An 18,855-nucleotide genomic window follows, 5' to 3' on the forward strand; every position below is an offset into this window, starting at 1 on the left:
AAAGAAAGTTAAATAAAAGAATAATAGTTTGAGACCACTCTTTTTGTATTATTTTTAGAAAAGTCTTTCACTGCATTCGAATGCAGTGAAAATTGTGAGCAGAATCCTGTTCACAATTTTTAGATTTTGAGTTTCAATAGTTTTCTACATTTTTTGTAATAATTATATTTGCGAATTTTTTTGTATTAATGTTCTAAACAAGTCATGGAGTGACTCTTCAAAGGTATTTCCCTCTTCAAAGAAAAGATAAATTACAATTTAATTGCATTATCAAAAAATTAATTTTTATTATTAAAAAATAAAAAGTAATAATCTATGTCATTTTCTTTAATCTTCTAGCTTCATTAATCTTTAGGTCAGCGAAGTCTCGCTACTATACTCCAAACCACTGTATTTTGACAGGGCTGTCAGAAAGCACGCGAATCTATGATCCCAACCAGTGTCATGGAAACTATCTAACCCCCTCTCCAAAAAGTCCAAACTGTGATGGCAAGTCTGAAAAACTTTCAATGCATATTTTCTCTGCCGTTTTTAATACTTCTGTATACCCAAGTGTTTTATTTTAGCCTTTCTAGTTAAAGGATTCCATTTACCAGGTAATGCTTCAAATCTCTGTCTCCCATTCGCGAATTTTTCTTAAGCAGTGAGAATGTCCCTTGAGGTTAAACAACGGGTGAGCTAGATGCTTTAGGCATTTCATTTAAAATTTATGATTAAAGAACTCATGTAACAGAAATAGAAGATCAGAAACGTCGTAATCAAAACAAATTGAATACAAGTTTGGCAGAAAATTTAATTTTTTGTTTTTTCAATAAGCTTCGAGAAATGAGATTAAAATTTTCTATTTTTATAAGTCTATGAAGAATGGACCTCATTTAAGAAATCTATCGTCTCTTGGGAATTCCTTTAAAGAACATTAAGCATGAAACTTTAATAATACAAGTATAGTTATTTTAAAAAAGAAATGTAAAAAAACTACATTTCCTGTTATTATATTAAATTGTAATTTATTTAAATTCAAATATGTTTATGTAGGAACAGATTGCTAAACAATTCTATTTGGCTATTTTTGCTATCACCCATTTCATTCAATTTATTTCGGTTTTATTCATTTTTTTTTTCAATGTCCTGGAAAAAATAAGCTTTTGCCAGTAAATATTCGTAACCATTACCAATCCAAAATTTCTTGACAATCTGGAATAAAAAATTTTGTTTACTATATTTTCCCTTTTTCTCAAGAAAGACCCACTTTCATCTTGCCCATTGGTTTTTGTGCCCACATTTTTTGTTGAAAGTTTTTTGCTTTGGTAAATTCTTTTACCCTTTATAGTTGAAACCATTAGTATTGTCATATCTTGTATATTACTAACAGCTATGTAATTGATTAAATTGTTCTCAGTTAAAAATTCTTGCAAATAAAAGTTTATTCAGCTAACTTTATTTTTGTTGAAAGAGACAAATTTTTGTTTTTTTAAAACTAAGTTTTATTTGCTAAGTTGAATAATTGAAGTTTATTATTTTTGTGAAATGTGACTAATTAATTGATCTATGCCAATAATACTTACTTTTTTGATGATGCTACTGAAATTAAACATAGTTTTTTTATTTTTTAAAAAATTTCTTTAATATATGTTTTATAAAATAATTTTTTGATAATCAAATTTACAACATCGAATTACTGTGTTTTATACAATCTACTTCTCCTTTTTAGTAATTTATTAAATAGCACCCTTCTGTGTTTTTCACATTTTTTAATAATTATGAAGCAACAATAATGTGAATTCTGTTTTTTATTTAATTACGTAAACCAAGTTGGAAGATTAGATGAAATAATGATAGGTGGATAGTTGAAAACCCTTAGAATGTAGTAATCATTGGTAAGGAAAGGACAGTAGAAAAAAGTGAATTTTTTTTTCTGTCTAAAAATACCCTTTTGAAGAACATTTTCTTTTTTTTTCGGGATTTTTTAGATTTAGGTAAAATATACAAAAATTATTTAAAGAAATTATGCCAGAAGAATGAGATAAAAACACATATATTGCTAGTTTTGATGTAATAAACGTGTGTTCAGTTATATATTAAGATTATTTTATAGGTAAATAAACCCTTGATGTACTTATTACAGTTTAGGAAATTTTAAATATTGACTTACTGACCTCTTGGTAGACACTCATTAAGAATTGTATCATTAAGAATTAATCTTCTCTATTATGGAATTATAGAAAAATTATATGATTATAGTCATTACACGTTTATAGTCACTGTCCACTGCAATAAAGTTTCTCATTCAAACTTTTTATTCTTTCACAGGAATGGACACCAGATGAATATATACCAGATTTTTTTTACAATCTCAGAAAGCTCTTGTGTATCTGAACGACTTCATCACTGGATTGATTTAACTCTTGGTTATAAATGGTCTCTTAAACAAATGGATTTGTTTTTGGTGTGTTGAAAATCGTATTCATTTTCTGTACTGTGATTTTTAAGTAGCTTTTAGACTTATCACTATCCATATAGATTAGTTTTTCAGGTAAAAATTAAAATAAATAATGTGAGAGTACTAATTTTTTTTTCTTATTAATTAAATTATTTATTAATAATTTAAAGTTTAAATTATTCTTTTATAATAGTTTTAATTTAGGTGTGGAAAAAAAAACGAACATGGTAACGTCAACTTAAAATTTTTTTTTTAAAAAATCTAATATTATGGCAGATATTCTTGCATTTTGTAGGGGGGAAATACACTAATAATTTCTTTTTAAGCAATTTTGTTAATTATCATCACATTAAAAGAAAATAATAAAGAAGTTGTGAAATCCATAGCAGTAACTACCGGGGGGGGGGGGGGGAAATATTGAAGCGAAACCACGCGAATCGGTTTCTTCGAAAAAGGGTTACTAAATGCGTGTTTTCCTTTCAAGATTCAGTTGCTGTAATAAATAATATCAAATTAGTAATATAGGATTTTAAAAACTATGTGAAATCAAAAGTAATAACTAAATAAAAAAATTACTAGTATGAAAATTTCTGCTGAGAAGAAAACCGAAATTATTTACTTCCTACCAGAAAAATCTTTTTTCAAGAACTCGGTATTGTTCTGTGACAATGTTGCCATGTTGCCACAGGGGAGAAAAATATCACCCATTAGTATATTTTTAAAATATGTTACATATGTTAAAATACAATCTAGTTAATTCCTACCTGAAAGATTATGTATCTTATGAAACTGAAGCTTTACTTTAAGTTTAAATCATTTAAGCTAGTGTATTTTATTTTTCTTGGCGGAAGAGCTTTTATCATATCATAATCATATGGCAGTGAAAAAAGGTAAAAATGTTATTTTTTTCTTTTATAAATTAAAATTATAGTTAAACCTGTATATCATGAACTTGAATTACATTTGTTTTTCTAACGGTGAAGGGGGGGGGGGGAGACTCCTTTTGATAGCCAAATATTTTATTTCACAAAATATTTATAAAAGGCTTAAAAGGTTCTTATTTTTTGTTGAAAAATTTGGTTATGTCAGAAAATTTGGCTATGTCAGAAGTAACTGTTTGAGGCAAATACGTGCTTTATAAAATTTAAAAGGCCAACACAGTTATTATTTTGGTGAAAATGTTAAACAAATTACCGTTTTCATTCATTAACATATTTTTTTGCTTTCTCTTTGAATTTGTAATGTAGGTGTATGACTGTAATTTTATTGCTTTTAAAACTGCTGACGTACAAAATCATGCATTTTTAGGTTTTTTTTTGCCCTCCCCCATCTATCTATATACTTGGAGATGGTTGGAGGAAAAAACAGGAGCAAATAGTTCGAGATGGTGAAAGTGAGCAAGGCTCTCAATTATGCGCTTTCATTGGGATTGGAAATTCTGATCAAGAAATGCAACAGTTAGATTTCAATGTCAAAGCAAGTACTCATTATGTAAAAACTTATGTCTTTTTATTTATTGATTTCCTTTTCCTTTTTAATGTATATTTTATAAAATTTACATCATGCTGCTTTTCATTTTTCTTAAATTTAAGTAAAATTTTTAAAACAAATAGAATGTTGGCACAATTTTTATCAGAACTTAAAAACAAGGCAATAAGTCTAGCTGATTCTTAATATAACTTTTTAAATTATTTCAAGTATTGGTGGAGAAAAACTTAACCTTTTTGTTACTAAACAAAAAGTAACAGTTTTCAAATTCAATGTAAATTTATGAATAGAAATTTATAAATTATCAGTATATAGAATTGAAAGATTGTCTGTGTGCTTATTTCATTGCTCATTTAACATTTATTTAACTTAGTATTATTAACGAACATTGCTGTTGATCAGGTTCATTCGTGGATCATCTAGTTCAGTAAAATAAATATTTGTGAATTGTATTTATTGAAATATTTAATGAACAGGAAATTTTTTCTTGTGACCAGATAGCTGATAAACTGAAGTGAATAATCCACTCACAGTTAAAGAGGAGTTTAGTGTATAGTAAAATAATTATTATAGGGTAAATTTTAAATGAAAACATAGAATAAGAAAGAGCAAAAAACACAATTTCTTTTCTATCACTATTGTGTAAAAATGTTATTTCTAATGTCACTTGCCACACGAGCAAGCCTGTTGGGTGAAACCGAGCAAATTTAAGACAGAACTGTGTAAAAATTGTTCACATGATTCAAAAACACAAATAATTTTAACGGAATTGATATCATTATTTTTTTCATTCCATTTAATTTTGAAGAAATTTTAAGTTAAAAGAAAAATGGTATTGATTTCTATTTCATTTATGCACTGATTTTGCTCTAGATGTTGAAAAATTCTGTTGATTTCATGGTATTTTGTGTAGTTAAAAAATTTTACTTATTTATTATAAACCATGATCTTATTTTGCATTGAATAATTTTGTTAATTGAATACTGTTCTATTCAAAAGTATCAAGGGGTATTTGTAACATTGTTAACTGTTTTAATTGTTTAACTGTTTAACTACTTTTTAAAAAGCTAAAACTTATGTGATCTTTTGTCAAAAATGTGGTAAGCTATAACCCTAAAATTAAAGAAAAAGAAAGATAGTTTGAGAAGATTCTCCCAACACAAAATTATGAATGTTAGCTGTACAATATTTTATTTTATATTACAGCAGATGTAAAGCTGTTTACATCTAAAACATGTTATAATTTCTTTTCTCACTGCTGAATTTGTTTTGTAGTGGATGATACTGAATCAGAGTCTGAGGAATTTACTGTTCATGATGGTTACATTCATTATGGTTCTACTGTTAAGTTAGTCTGTTCAGTTACAGGAATGGCATTACCTAGACTGGTAATTCTTCAACTTTATTGTGTTTTCTTTTAATTTAACAACATAGGTTTAATATGCAATAGTGCTTTTGTGTATCTTTCTGAATGTTGTCTTTGTTTTATTTTTAAATTTAAACTATATATTATTATTCTTTTCGAAAAGCAGAACAGAAAAATTGCTTTTGGTAGTTTTAGTGGCAATATTGTTTTTGTGTATTTTTCAGAATGTTGTCTTTATTGTTTTCTTCTTATTAGGCTTCTTTGACTTTTTTGTTGTTTGAACACATTTAAATGACAAACAAAAACGGTTTTCTTTTTTAACTATATATTAATATTTTTTTGAAAAGAAGAAAAGCAAAAATGCAAAGCAATAAATTCTGTTTTCAAGCTACGAAAAATGGTGATTATGTGTCATGTTAATGCATTATATGATTGTTTTAATTTTGTTCTTTTTAATGAAAAATATTTTCATGCTGTTAATTAAAAAATATTAGGTTTATCTTTTAGGTCTAATTAAAGAACTTTTTAATATTTTTTATGTTTGTTGCAAAACTGAATTTTTATGAATTCTTTATTTCTTAAGTTTTATTGAAAGTAATTTGGATTTTCGTGAATGTAACAATCTTACTTCAAGGTGGCCACCCACCTGGATAACCTTGAAAACCTGGAATTATCAGGGAATTTTTTTTTACTGGAAAAAATCAGGGAAATTTGTACAGAAACCTGGAAAAATCAGGGATTTTTTAAAGAAAAGCTGGAATTTTTTCTTAGATTTTTCTTATTTTTACTAATTTAAATTATTTACTAATTTTCTTAATTAAAATTATTTTCCAACTGTTATACCCACTTTTAGACAAAAATTTATTGCCAAGCAGTTAAAATATAAATATAAAATAATTGTCTTCACTTTTCTAACCAAAAGAGCAATAAAACTGATATAAATATTCCTGCTGTCGTACATACCACCCACAGAATTGTCAAATAGCTGCCTCACTTCACACTGTTGGAAAAAGTTTTTAGCTTCTTTAAATTGTCTTGGGCTCTTTTTGTCATTACTTCCGAAATATCGGATATCCAGAGAAACACCCCTTTGTTTGATTTCTGGTCATAAATTGCTCGGAACAAAAAATTTCTAAGACTGCTAATAAGGTCTTGTTCGTATTTCTTTATTTGGGTCACTCTGCTTCGAGATTTCCGTTGTATCATTCATTCACTTCTAATTTCTCTTTTTTACAAAATTTAGATATTTTCTTCTAATTTATAATAAAGGCTTTTTTTTTCCTTTAATTATCCTAAATGTTTCAACTAGCCTAATTGTTAAATTTACTTAATTATTGTAATTGATTTTATATTGTTTAATTAATCCAAAATAATCGCACATGAATTCGTGAACTCCGAATTTCTATATTGAAGGACATCAAGAAGACATAAATTTTTCACCTTTGGAGGTAAGTAAAGGTTTTTATTAAATGAACTTTGTGGTAAAGGAAAACACGTGAAAGGTTTACACAGTTTTTCATTTATACATTTTTTAACATGATGAAATTATCAATTATCTAATAGCTTATTATATTTGCCCCTGCTTACATCAATATTTTTTACTTAAATTAAAAAATTTGTCAAATAAAAAAATATGTTTTATAAATAATTTTTAAGAGGTGAAGAACTAAGCCAAAGCTTCTTACTAAAGGGTAACTTGACCCACTTTGCTCTGAAGGATGAGTATTTTATGAACCAACAAAGCAATAAGTAAGTATCTAAAAAATGTTATAATTTTGTTTAAAGAAACATCAAATCTTATTGTTATTTACTGTTGAATAGTAAGAAATCTGAAGCTACATTGTTAAATATAATATTAAGGCTTATTACGGAATGAATATTAAGGTTTATTCAGTAATTTGAACTTAGTGGAGAGAAATATATCTTTTTTTATTTATTTATTTAGTTTTTTTAATTTATTTAGTTTTTTATTTATTTATTTAGTTACCACTATTTAATTCCCTCTTTGATTTACTAAAATTCTTCATTTGGTCTACTTTGGATGAAATTCAGATCTAATTTTATTTTAATTTTACTTACGGCTAAAAGACAGAAACACCATGTGATATTGCTTGATACAGCATTGAAGTCAAGTGATCATTAGCTAAACAAATGTTTAAATATATATGTAAAAAAAAAAATGTCAAGCCTCCTGTCTGACCAAATTTTCATGTTTTCCCTAAATATGAAATATGTTTAATTTGTAAAATATTATATTTCGTACACAAATGTTTATCAATCATACTTTCTTCTATTTTTAACTTTTTTATTTTTGCTGTTATTATGTGTTTAATGAAATAAGGCTTTTAAATTTTTAAATCAAAGTCGAAACAACTTTTTAAAATTGTAAATGGAAACTATTTATGAAGTTTAGACAGATTTGTTTTTATTTTAAGTCTGTGCATTTAATTTAATAAAATAAAAACAAATACAAAAGAAATTTAAAAAATATAAATAAATGACTGGATAAAATAAAAAACTTCTGTTGTCATTAGAAAGGAACGCATCATCTCTTAAATAATTTGAGTAAAAATAAGCAATTTTTTTAGTTTTAAAGGTAAAAGAGATTTGTTTAAAAGGTAATTTTGTCCCATCATTTGCTCATGAGACTATTTAATATCTGTTTCTAAGGATCGCAATTCCTTTTTATTTTACTTTAAAATTGATACATTTAGTACTTTCATGTGATATGCAGCAGCTTTAAATACCTAAAAAATGACTGAAATTGTCAATTAAAAACACAATTAACTAATACTTTTGAATATGAATTTAAATAACTCCACACGTTTTGTTTTGCTATCTCCTTTTATTTATCCTTTTTATTTTACTTTAAAATTGATACATTTAGTACTTTCATGTGATATGCAGCAGCTTTAAATACCTAAAAAATGACTGAAATTGTCAATTAAAAACACAATTAACTAATACTTTTGAATATGAATTTAAATAACTCCACACGTTTTGTTTTGCTATCTCATTTCATGCTCGCATTATTTAGAGCAGACAGTTGAGTGTGGATGATGTAAGTAAAAAAGGCATACAAAAAAATAGCCAATTTAATTTCAGTTAATGCCCTGGATATTATATTTTTAAACTACTCTAAAAAAATTAAGTAAAAAATGTAAGAGCAGAGCTGATACTTCTAATCCGTCACATTTATTCTCTCTGATATTTAGTAGACTCTTTAATAAATCCTTAAAAATGTAAGCCAAAAAATATACATAAATGATAATTTTTATTCTTGCACAAAAATGAAACAAATGCACTTAAAACAATTAAAAAGAAAGCAAACGTAATGAAGAAATATTTTTAATGTAAACATCAATTAAATAAAATCCGCTTGCAATTTTTTTTTTTTTTTTTTACAAACAGTATTAATATAACCGGCCTTCACCTGCTCCAGGGTGTAGGGCTTAGAAGAAGAATAAAAAACATTTGTATATTTCATAATGTTGAAAAATTTACTTCGATTATTATCAACTGGAATAAGGAGGTATTGAACTGCTGGAGAGGGGGGGGGGGTGCTGGTTGCATTCATTTTCATCTTTGTAGCGATTAGCTTTTTCTCTATATTGCTTCTTTAGTCAACATGGCTTATTTTTTAACAAGTACATCATTGCTAGATGATTATAATTTATTATTATCTAATACATTAGAAAACGAGAAAATTTACTGATTGAGAATAGTACCAAAATCAGGAATACATAAAAAAAAATTTCTAAAAATACACACTTTTTATGTAAATAAAATGTAAGGTATTAATTGCTAATTGCTTACTATTTCTCAATTCATAGTATTGAAGTATTTATTTAGATACAGAGAAGGAAATTAAATGAATTTATTGCATTGTTTTATAAAAATAGTTTACCTGCAATATTATTATTTGAAATAAGTGTAGAAATCAAAGTGTAAGAAAATAGCTTTATTTTCAAAATCGGATTTGACTTTCAATGCTAAAGTTCATTTTTAGTATTTATGTCTAAAGAGTTAAGGTGGAAGAACACAAAATGAAGCAAAAGAAGGAAAAAAGAGCTATTTTGGCCAATGAAATCAAAATATTTAAACCATTCATTTGGTCATTTGCAAACATTTTATCGAAAATTCTGGTTTTAAAAATTATTGCTCTTACTATCACACATTTAATAAAAATGCAAAATGAAATTAACTGAATTACTGATTATTCTGCCATGCTCAGCGGTTCCCAAGTGTTGTTTAGACTTCGGAACCCTAAATAATCAGTCTTCTTAAGGTAATGTTAAAACCGTGTAGTATGAAATACTAATGTAATATTTTATAAATGCTTATTCTTTTCCTAATTTGTTATACATTCAATACGTTGTTTTTAGAAATATATTTTCATTTTAAAAAATGCCATTTTGATTTAATTGGTATTTTACTTCAAATAATTTAATGAAGGAAACCAAAAATTTGAAATAAGATATGATTTATAGATTGGATCTAAATATGATCAGAGATTATGAAAAGTACTAACCAGAAGTTATAAGAGTATTTATCCCTGGTAATGAAAAGTACTAATTCGCGAAACCTCTTTAACATTCCCAGAACCCTAAAGTTTCATAGAACACAGTTTGGAACTGCTTCTCTAAGGTATTGTGATAAAACTACCAAAATTTACCACATTTGCTACCGAACAGCAAGGTAAAAAACTATATTTTTATGTTAATTTCATGAGAAGTCTTGACCAAATCGTTACGGAATAAAATTATTCTTTGTTTTGGTGCTCTTATAAATTTTACTATATTCTAATAGTTTTGACCATGCTTTTTTTCTCAGTGTGGTCAGTACCATGGATCACATTTCATAAAAGATACTGTATTGCAGCATGCAAACAGATATGTTTTTCATAATATTTTAGAAGGTCTTCTATTTTGACATCAAAATTTTTTCTCTCGCAAAATTGAAGGGAAAAAAAACACGTGTCTAATAGTTTAACATAAAGAACGTATCGAAAATTTTCATCAAAATCAAGAACGTCAAGTGTTCAAATGACTCTTAATTTATTAAATTAAAAAATAAATAAATAAGTAAATAAAACCCGCAAAGCAGGTGTGTATAATCGGGGCTGATGAATATGAAATCTAAGGCAAAACTTAGAGATCGTGGGTTCTATTCCAGCTGATGACAGTTTTTAACTTTTATTTCTTAACACAAAAAAATTTATTTCTTATTTTTTTTAAGGTATGCTTGTTAAAAAACTAATGATTTAACAATTATTTAAGAAACTAGAAGGCTCTGCCTTTTGTTCACTTTGCTCACCAACCCTCGTGGTTCCTTCTCATTAATCATCGCAGATTATGAGGAAGAAAGGTTTATCTTCCATTTTTTTAATTATTTTTTTTTTACAAAAATTACGATTGAATTGTACTTACTGTTTGTCTACGATAGGTACTCTGTCCGCCACAAAGTCTGCGGCAGTCTGGTGCTATGGAAACAAGAAGAGAGCATTTTAGTGAGGGTGGCTTCGATGAAGAGGTCTCCTTTTCTTTCGCCTTCGATGATAGCTTGTATGGGGAGTATACCAGATTGGCTGACTCAGCCACCAGTAGGAGACTTATTTAATCTGATTCAAGATCTTTTTTAAGATTCGCATGAATATTTCTTTCTTACTTAAAATAATTCTCTCGATTCAATCAGTTGTTATTTTTTAAATACAAAGGAAAAAAAGTGAACAAATTCTGACATTAAGGGTAGTACAGGTTTTTTTAATATTACTTTTTAATTTTACGATATATATTATGAATGTTCATTGATTGCTAGATGGTTTAATTTCTAAACTTGCAAATTTTTTAAAGCAGTTAATTTCTTTTATTACTTGAATTTTCTGGAAAAAGTGAAGAGCTTAAACTTAATAACTCTGATTTTAAAAGGAGATAAAACTTTTGCAGAAAATAAAAATAGTTCACGTTATCTGTGCCGGAGAAATATTAAATATCTTTGTTTTGATTATTAATTTTTAAATATTTTATTTATTTATTTTTTTGAAACTGAAAGCAAGTGACCGCAACTAGGATGAAATCTAAAACTATCAACGATGATTTTTATCAGCACCCATCAAACCATCTGAAATTATCTGAAGTTTTTTTTGCTTAAATTACGTTTTCTTATTCATATTTTATTGTAACCTGTACAGTTTTTTTTTCACAATTTATTAAAAACCGTTTTTATTAGCAAATTTATTTTTTTCTTAATAACCAATTTACTATGTATGATAAATTTATAGATGAGTTATTTATTAATAAAACATTGAGCTGCTTTAAACAATTTTATACAATTTCCATACATATTCCATACATACATATAAATTTTTTTAATTTTTTTTCTAAAACAGAAGCTTTTGAAAAAGAGAAAAGATTAAAAAAAAAAAGGAATCACACCCTCTAAACAATGTTTCAGGCGCGAATGCTCATTTCTCTTAACTCTAGGGCTAATACAATAGATCGAAGAAAGAAGTCTCCTTTTCTCCCACCGAAACCAGTCTTAAAGAGGGACCCCGCACCCCTACTTGAAATAATCATACCTCGTTACCATAGTCCCCGCCACCCCTCCAGACGAATGGCGGACAGAGTACCTATCGTAGACAAACAGTACTAAGCATACCCTTAATTATTTAATGAAAATAGTTTGAAATATTCCAGTATGTGCATCAGCATTAGTCAATGTCAATTAAGAACGGTGTGAGTTCTTTTTTTTATTTTATTTCTCCTAGTAATAAGCGCAATAACGTGTTCTTAATTTTTCAACATAAGATTTATTTATACAAAAGCTCAGCAATTTTGCATTGCACATTTAAATGCAACTAATATTTTTCGAAGAAAATTTTGTGTAACATTTTTTTTGCATTTGGGCCGTGGAAATTTATCAAACCTAGTGCCGGTATAAATGCAGCTGCTTTATCTTTAAAATTATACAAGTTCAATGAGTCTAAATTGCTGTAATAACCATTTTTCTATAATCTTTTTAATTCCTTTTTTTCTCCCTTTTTAAAATTGGTTAACCGTAGTTTTTGCAACCCTATTAAACTTTTATTACCTTAATCACTTATTGCAGTAAGTTTATTTTACCTTGCTGTATCAAGTAGCTCATTATGGGAAGATTTCTGTATCGTGATCTATAGCTGAATATATGCCAAGTTTTGGCAGCTGTCATGCAGTGGCCCTTGAGAAACTAAAAAAAAAATATCATAAAAGGGGGCTTACGTAAAGGATATTACTCGTAGCCATCCTCAGACAAATTTCTACTTGTTTTATTTATTTATTTTTAGTTTGCAAATTTGAAATAATTTTGTTACCTTATAGTCGGCATGACAGATCAGGATACGGAAATATTCCCCTCATTATTACTATATAGAAATTTAACTAATGATTGTAAACAGGGGTCTGTCCAGGCCGAATTTACTACCGTTTAGCGGTACCTTCACAAATTCAATTTTAGGTGAAACGGTAGTTTCACAAAATACTTTTTCTTAAAATTTTATTTTTGTATCCCTTAAGAAACGATAAATCTATATTTTTACCATGTTTTTGTATTGATTTTGTAATATAATTTTTAATTTTTCACAAATTATGTCTAAATTTTCACAAAATAGGTACCTTTCAGAAAAACCTAGACAGACCCCTGGTAAATAAAATTCTGCTTTCTTAGTTAATCTGTGTGAAAATATTACACAATTGTTGAACCTTATGTGAGGGTAAATTAATCAAGGGTAACCAAGTTCATGGCTGTTGGAGTATAACTACCCGTACTTTTCGCTTCACTGGGCGCAAGTGAATAGTCACTAAAAATGTATGCATGTGCTTGTCTTAGTTGTTATTATGTGTTTGTGAGAATATGTACTAAAGACCTAATAAATATTGACCAGATCTGAAAGTGCGAGCATGTAAGAGGCAAAAATTAAATCCACAGTTCCTAAAGCAATTTGAATTTGTAGTTATATATTGTTTTGATTTTGGATTATAAATCTCAAAAATCTACTTTTTAAAAAGGTATCTAGTATAAAATCTAAGTAAATATGTGCACTACTTATAAATTTGCTTTTGTTTGGACCAGAGGGGTCATTATATTAAGCGTCAACTGTATTTATATTATTTTATGGAATATAACTCAGCTAGAGACTGAAGCTTTAAGTGGCGTTAAGTGAAAACTCTAATATAACATTTCTTGTTCTTATAAAACAGAATAATCTCTGTTTTTTTAAAATTTCTAATGCATGTTTACTAATTTTGCCTATGAATAATTGCAGTCCTTACAATTTATGCAAACTCTTAAAAATATTAAATTTTTTTTAATAGAATTGTTAAAATTGGAGGTGAGTTTTATCATTGAATAGCTTTTTCTGGAGTCGTTAAGCATGGCAAGGACACCAGTAATGAGTGTATCAGCACCCATTAATGATCCTGTTGCTGTTATGAATACTTACTGCTCATATGTATCAATGCTCATAGATCCTGTTGCAAGTAAGTTTAATAATTAGTCATTGGGAATTGAAAAATCAGAATGTATTTTCACTTGAAAATTTCTCATAGCAATTTAGTATTTGAGATTACATAGATATTATATTTTGTACTAAGGATGGCTCATGCTTGGATTGCTTAATATAAGGATAAGGATGGCTTAAGGATACTTATGGCTCATGTTACTTTGTTGGTAATGTTTACAATTCTCATACATTGATATTCACAAAAAATGAAATAACCAAAGTAATATACTTATAAACAGTGTTTTCATTATAGAAAAAAAATGGGTGAGAATTTCTCACCCTTTCTCAAAAACAGGGTGGGATTTCAAAAAATTAAGTGAGATTTCTAAAAACACAAACTCTTGGAAAAAAAATAATTTCTTTAATTATAATACATTTTTAACGTCTTCTATTTTTTAAAGCATTGAATATTTTTGGTGCATCATCATAGAAAATTTTGCCTTTACAAGGTATTTGTCCATCTTACATTAGCACATAAAAAATTTGAACGTCTTACATGAAGAAACCTTACCTACGGTAAACACGTGGTTGCAGAGAAATGTGTTCTGAAAGGGGTTCCGTGGTTGTGTTCTATTGTTCGAAAAGGTTCTGAACAATACTGGTAATTAGGAAAGCTAGATTACGGGGCAGATGTTGAAAATAATGAAAGATCCAGGAAGAAAAGCGAAACAGATATTATTCTAAATGGCATAATTTGAAGCTTTTTCCAAAATGCAAGAAATTTTGAAATTGATTTATAGAATGCGCGAATTTCTCGCGGTAATCATTTTTTAATGCGAGAAAAGAAAAAAATATGCGAGATTCTCGCGCTGTAGTGAAAACACTGTACAAATAAATCTTACTTATCTACTTAAATCATACTTACTTAAAGATAACTATATACCTATAAATAAATCATTGTATTTATCTGCACCTGATCAAAAATCATACTTAAATATTCTTACTTCTCATTTTTAATTTAATCAAATCCACATTTCTTTTTAAAGCAAAACCTTGATCAAATATATTTTTTGCATTTATTGTAGTAACCTGTAATTATAGCTTATTTTATTTTTTGTTTATTTTTCTGTCATTAATTCACTTTTCCTATTGATTTTTATTTTGCATAACTTTAATTTTCTCTTTTCTTTTCTTTTATAGAGGAGGAAAGAAAATTGAAAGCTTTGCCAGAATTGAGTGGAGAGCTTGAAGTAAGGTTTAAATTTAATATAGTAAAATGCTATATTCAGAATGTCATTGTATGGGGAATTCGAAATTTATTTTTTCAGTTTCAGAAATGACAGTTCATTTTTCATAATTTTGAAGATTATGTATGCCACAATTAAAGTCCCAGTGCCGTTAAGCCCAGCATTCAAATCTATTTTGACTACCGAATTACAGGAACCTTTTTAAACCTCTCCCCATTTTCTAGATATTTAAATTTGCCTCCTATTTTTTGGTTCATTTTTCTCTTTTTTACCAATTTTTTTTCTTTTACGTTAAATGCAATTAGCAGTTTAGTTTCCCATATATTGATAAATTTATTTATTTGGAAATTAATGTTTTAGCACCAATTGTATGAAGATCATTGAATTTAATTGAATGGCAAATAAGAATTTAAATTCTAAGAATTAAGGAGCATTCAAGTGATTGGCTCAAAAGCTTTTTTAAAACTGTTTAAGCTAGCTGAGACATAAAAACACTATTTATCCTCCCTCCTATATTAGTATTAATAGACTATTAATGATTAACATGTTATTAGTTTTATTACTCTAATGAAGGAAAAAAAAATATTTATTTCGATACATTACAGTTTGAATTTGAAACCTAAAGACTAGAGGCACATCATTGAAATCAAATGTACTATGTTTATAAAAATATTTTTTCAAATAATAGATCAAAATAACAGAATTTGAATAGATGTTTAACTAACAATAATACAAAGAATATTTTAATGAAATATTTGTGTTATAATTTTGCAATAAAAGTATCCTTTTATTTTTTCAGACTATATCCTTCATTTTTGGATCAGGCTATAAAAATTTTCATCAGAGTTTTAGAAGATGGAGAACCATAGTTCAATGCTGAAAAAGCCACCCATGTATGTATTTTCATGTCATGCCAATGGATCATTTTGTATATTTTAATGTACATATTTTTATATATATCCTGTATTATTTTTTATGAAGGTAGCCAATCTAAATTTTTTTCCTTTACTCTTTTATGTTTTTTTTATTCATATGTTGTCAATTATTTAGTTTACATAACTGATGAGCTTAATGAACACAGTTAATAGTCATTGATATGGGTTTAAGATAACAAAATTTGAACAGTATTTAAAAAAATAACCCCATTGTTGCTAATGTCTGTAGGTGTGTATGAAATCAACCTCATTTTAATGTCTTGGCAGAATAATCAGGTTTTCTCTATTTACGCTTGATCTCACTTTGTTTTTATATTCAAGACTGCTGTTTTTAAAAATTAGATTAAATCAGGGTTAGTAATTGTCCTGATGATCTTGATGTTCCTGATTTAAAGTATTTTATCCATATTTGTCCTGAATTTTTTGTGTGTATTGAATATTCGATTTTCCAGGAATGAAAATGCAGATTTTTGAGAAAGTAGATTTAAAGAATTGAAAAATTTTGATCCAATATCCTTTTTTCTTTCTTTTTTGAATGCTTGTCATAATCACAATATTTGATAGTTCCAATATAGGGACTGTCTATTGATTATTTACATGGTTTAGATATTTAGAGTCTTACCCAGAGGATTCATTGTTTCAATCTCTTTGGGAATTAAGTCATTCAATGGAAAGGAAAGTTGATAAGCAATTTCGCAACATCAAATTTTTATGATGTCGATTTCAAAGGTGATATGCTTACTTATTATTTTCACCAAATACAATAAAAAATCTTGTAAGATTTCCCAGTTGCACAAATATTGATTGTTTTCTTTCATGTGATTTCAGTCAACAAGTAGTTATTAAACTTTTAAATGATATATTAGGAGATTGCTTACTAAAATTAGTGTTCTACATAAATGTTAAGCGGTATATTCATAGCATTATTGTTTTGAGATCATTGAAACCCTACTTTAAAGAGATTAAAGTAATCTTCAACTCAATTACACATTTAAATTATATAGGCAGAACAAGAACTTGCAGTATGTTTTTGTTCTGCATGCATTGTTATTTGTTGAGTATAATTGAAATACATAAAAATCAAGAGCATGGATCTAGAAAAGTTTAAACTTTTAGGATTTCATTTTTATGAGCCATGCTGTTTGATTAAAAAAAGTGTTAAATTTTACTGAAATATTGGGCTGTAAGTCTTTAGGCAACCGTGTGCCCAGGATTTGTAAGCCCGTAATTATAAATAATATTCTAATTAAAATTAAATTTATCTCTCCGAGGTAATACTAATACAAAAATTATGCAAAGTGAAGTTTATTTGGTAAAAATTTTGAATAGCTGAAAATATTTTTTGAAAACTGAAAATTTTCTTCTCTAGCTCTACATTTTATAATAATAAATAAGAGATTAAGAGTTTGTATTTTCTTCATATTGTGGGAAAAGAGTGGCTCTTTTTGTTACAGAATTTAAAGTGAAAAAAGTTTGTTGGTGTTCCTAAAAAGTTAGAGTTATAGGCTAAATATAAATAAAAAAGCAATAATCTAAAATATAAGAATTTAACTACATTAATTAAAACTTTTAATTTTGTCACATGGGAATTCTGATCCTGAGAGATGCTTTTTGATAAATAAAGCAATGCTTAATGTGAGTCACCATGAGAATACTATTATGTCTCTTCGACTAATCAAAGATACCATTTGAAATTATGGAGGAGTGTTGAAGATCGCCAGAACGCTATTGAGGGCAGTAAAGGAATCTCACAAATCATATCAAGAATATATTAGCAAAATGATCATAATTAATTTATTTTTCTATAACTTCTAATATAAATTGCTGATTTGAAATCTAATAATATCACACAATAGTTTTTCTTAATAAGGTAAGGTAAAGGGTAATAATAAAGTTTTGATTAAGAAGGTAAAAATTAAATAAAAATCAAATAAAAAAGTATTCTATTTTAGAGAGGAAGGCTCCTTTTTTAAAAAATTACTATAGAATCGAAATAGAATTTTAATTTATGGTAATAATTTTAATTAAAGGTATGCAGATTATTTGTTCTGATTTTTCGAACTATTTTTTTTAATACTTTTATTGCTTATATAAACATCGCAGAGGATGAGAAAGGGAATTGTTTACAGTATATGTAACTTTAGTTAGCAATATTTTTGTCATGATTTCCTTCAATTTTATCTGATATTAAATTTTGGAAACTTTTCTGTGTGTACATATAAGTATGAAAGATATGAGAATATAAATTGTTTAAAGTATGTACAATTTAAGACAGTATTATTTTTGTTAATATTCAAGTTGATACAGTTTTTATATGGTATATTTTTACTTTATAAATGATTATATCATTTTCTGTATACAAAATCTGATAACAATAGGAAAGAAATGAAATTGTTAATTTTTTTAATATATATATCGCTTTTAATAATTTTAAATTCGTAAAATTTTATTCAAATATTCCTTAATTTTTTATTTGGTGTTGCATTTTAATTTATGAATTGTTTTAGATTTAATAAAGTATATTTAATTTTTCTAAGTTAGTGTTAATTTATTTTTTCTCTTGATTTATTCTCACTTTTGTCTGTTCCTGAATTATGCACTTAATTTTTGATACGTAATATGTAAAGTTGAAATTTCATTTTTACACTTTAGAGATTTCATTCTTGACTTAATAAATTTCAGAGCTTTATTTTATGGCTTGCTATTTTTTGGCTGTTTATGATATGTATGGATGAATAAGAATAATCTTCTGTTATTTAATAAATTATCGTGTGATCTGTTTTTATCCTAGCAAAATCATATATTACCCCTAAAATTTGTTGAAAAAAGTTCCTAAAATGACCCTAAAATTTTAAAAAACTTTGCTGCTGCCCCTGTTGTATATATAAAGTTAAACTGGTAGT

The 18,855-nt window shown here is 27.0% G+C and overlaps 1 protein-coding gene across 9 annotated transcripts; it reads left to right on the forward strand.

The window, feature by feature from the left end:
- Positions 1 to 738: 738 nt before the first annotated feature.
- On the forward strand, positions 739 to 18,028 carry LOC147806714 (uncharacterized). 9 transcript variants are annotated; one of them, XM_087167048.1, is made up of 10 exons: positions 739 to 942; positions 2,311 to 2,446; positions 3,749 to 3,916; positions 5,204 to 5,316; positions 6,951 to 7,043; positions 10,740 to 12,028; positions 13,643 to 13,807; positions 14,971 to 15,020; positions 15,817 to 15,910; positions 16,405 to 18,028. In XM_087167048.1, exons 7-9 carry the CDS (start codon positions 13,702 to 13,704, stop codon positions 15,895 to 15,897), a joined length of 237 nt encoding a protein of 78 aa, XP_087023174.1. In that variant the 5' UTR covers positions 739 to 942; positions 2,311 to 2,446; positions 3,749 to 3,916; positions 5,204 to 5,316; positions 6,951 to 7,043; positions 10,740 to 12,028; positions 13,643 to 13,701; the 3' UTR covers positions 15,898 to 15,910; positions 16,405 to 18,028. The 9 variants fall into 9 exon arrangements, 1 of the variants encoding a protein (XP_087023174.1); XR_015435075.1 differs by lacking the exons at positions 10,740 to 12,028; positions 16,405 to 18,028 and adding an exon at positions 13,922 to 13,997 and having other exon boundaries at positions 745 to 966; positions 3,749 to 3,931; positions 15,817 to 15,904; XR_015435076.1 differs by lacking the exons at positions 6,951 to 7,043; positions 10,740 to 12,028; positions 16,405 to 18,028 and adding an exon at positions 13,922 to 13,997 and having other exon boundaries at positions 745 to 966; positions 3,749 to 3,931; positions 15,817 to 15,904.
- The last annotated feature ends 827 nt before the right edge of the window (positions 18,029 to 18,855 follow it).

This window comes from Parasteatoda tepidariorum, chromosome 7, assembly GCF_982258835.1.
Source record: "Parasteatoda tepidariorum strain Cologne lab strain chromosome 7, Ptep-v5.0, whole genome shotgun sequence".
Lineage (NCBI taxonomy): Eukaryota > Metazoa > Arthropoda > Arachnida > Araneae > Theridiidae > Parasteatoda > Parasteatoda tepidariorum.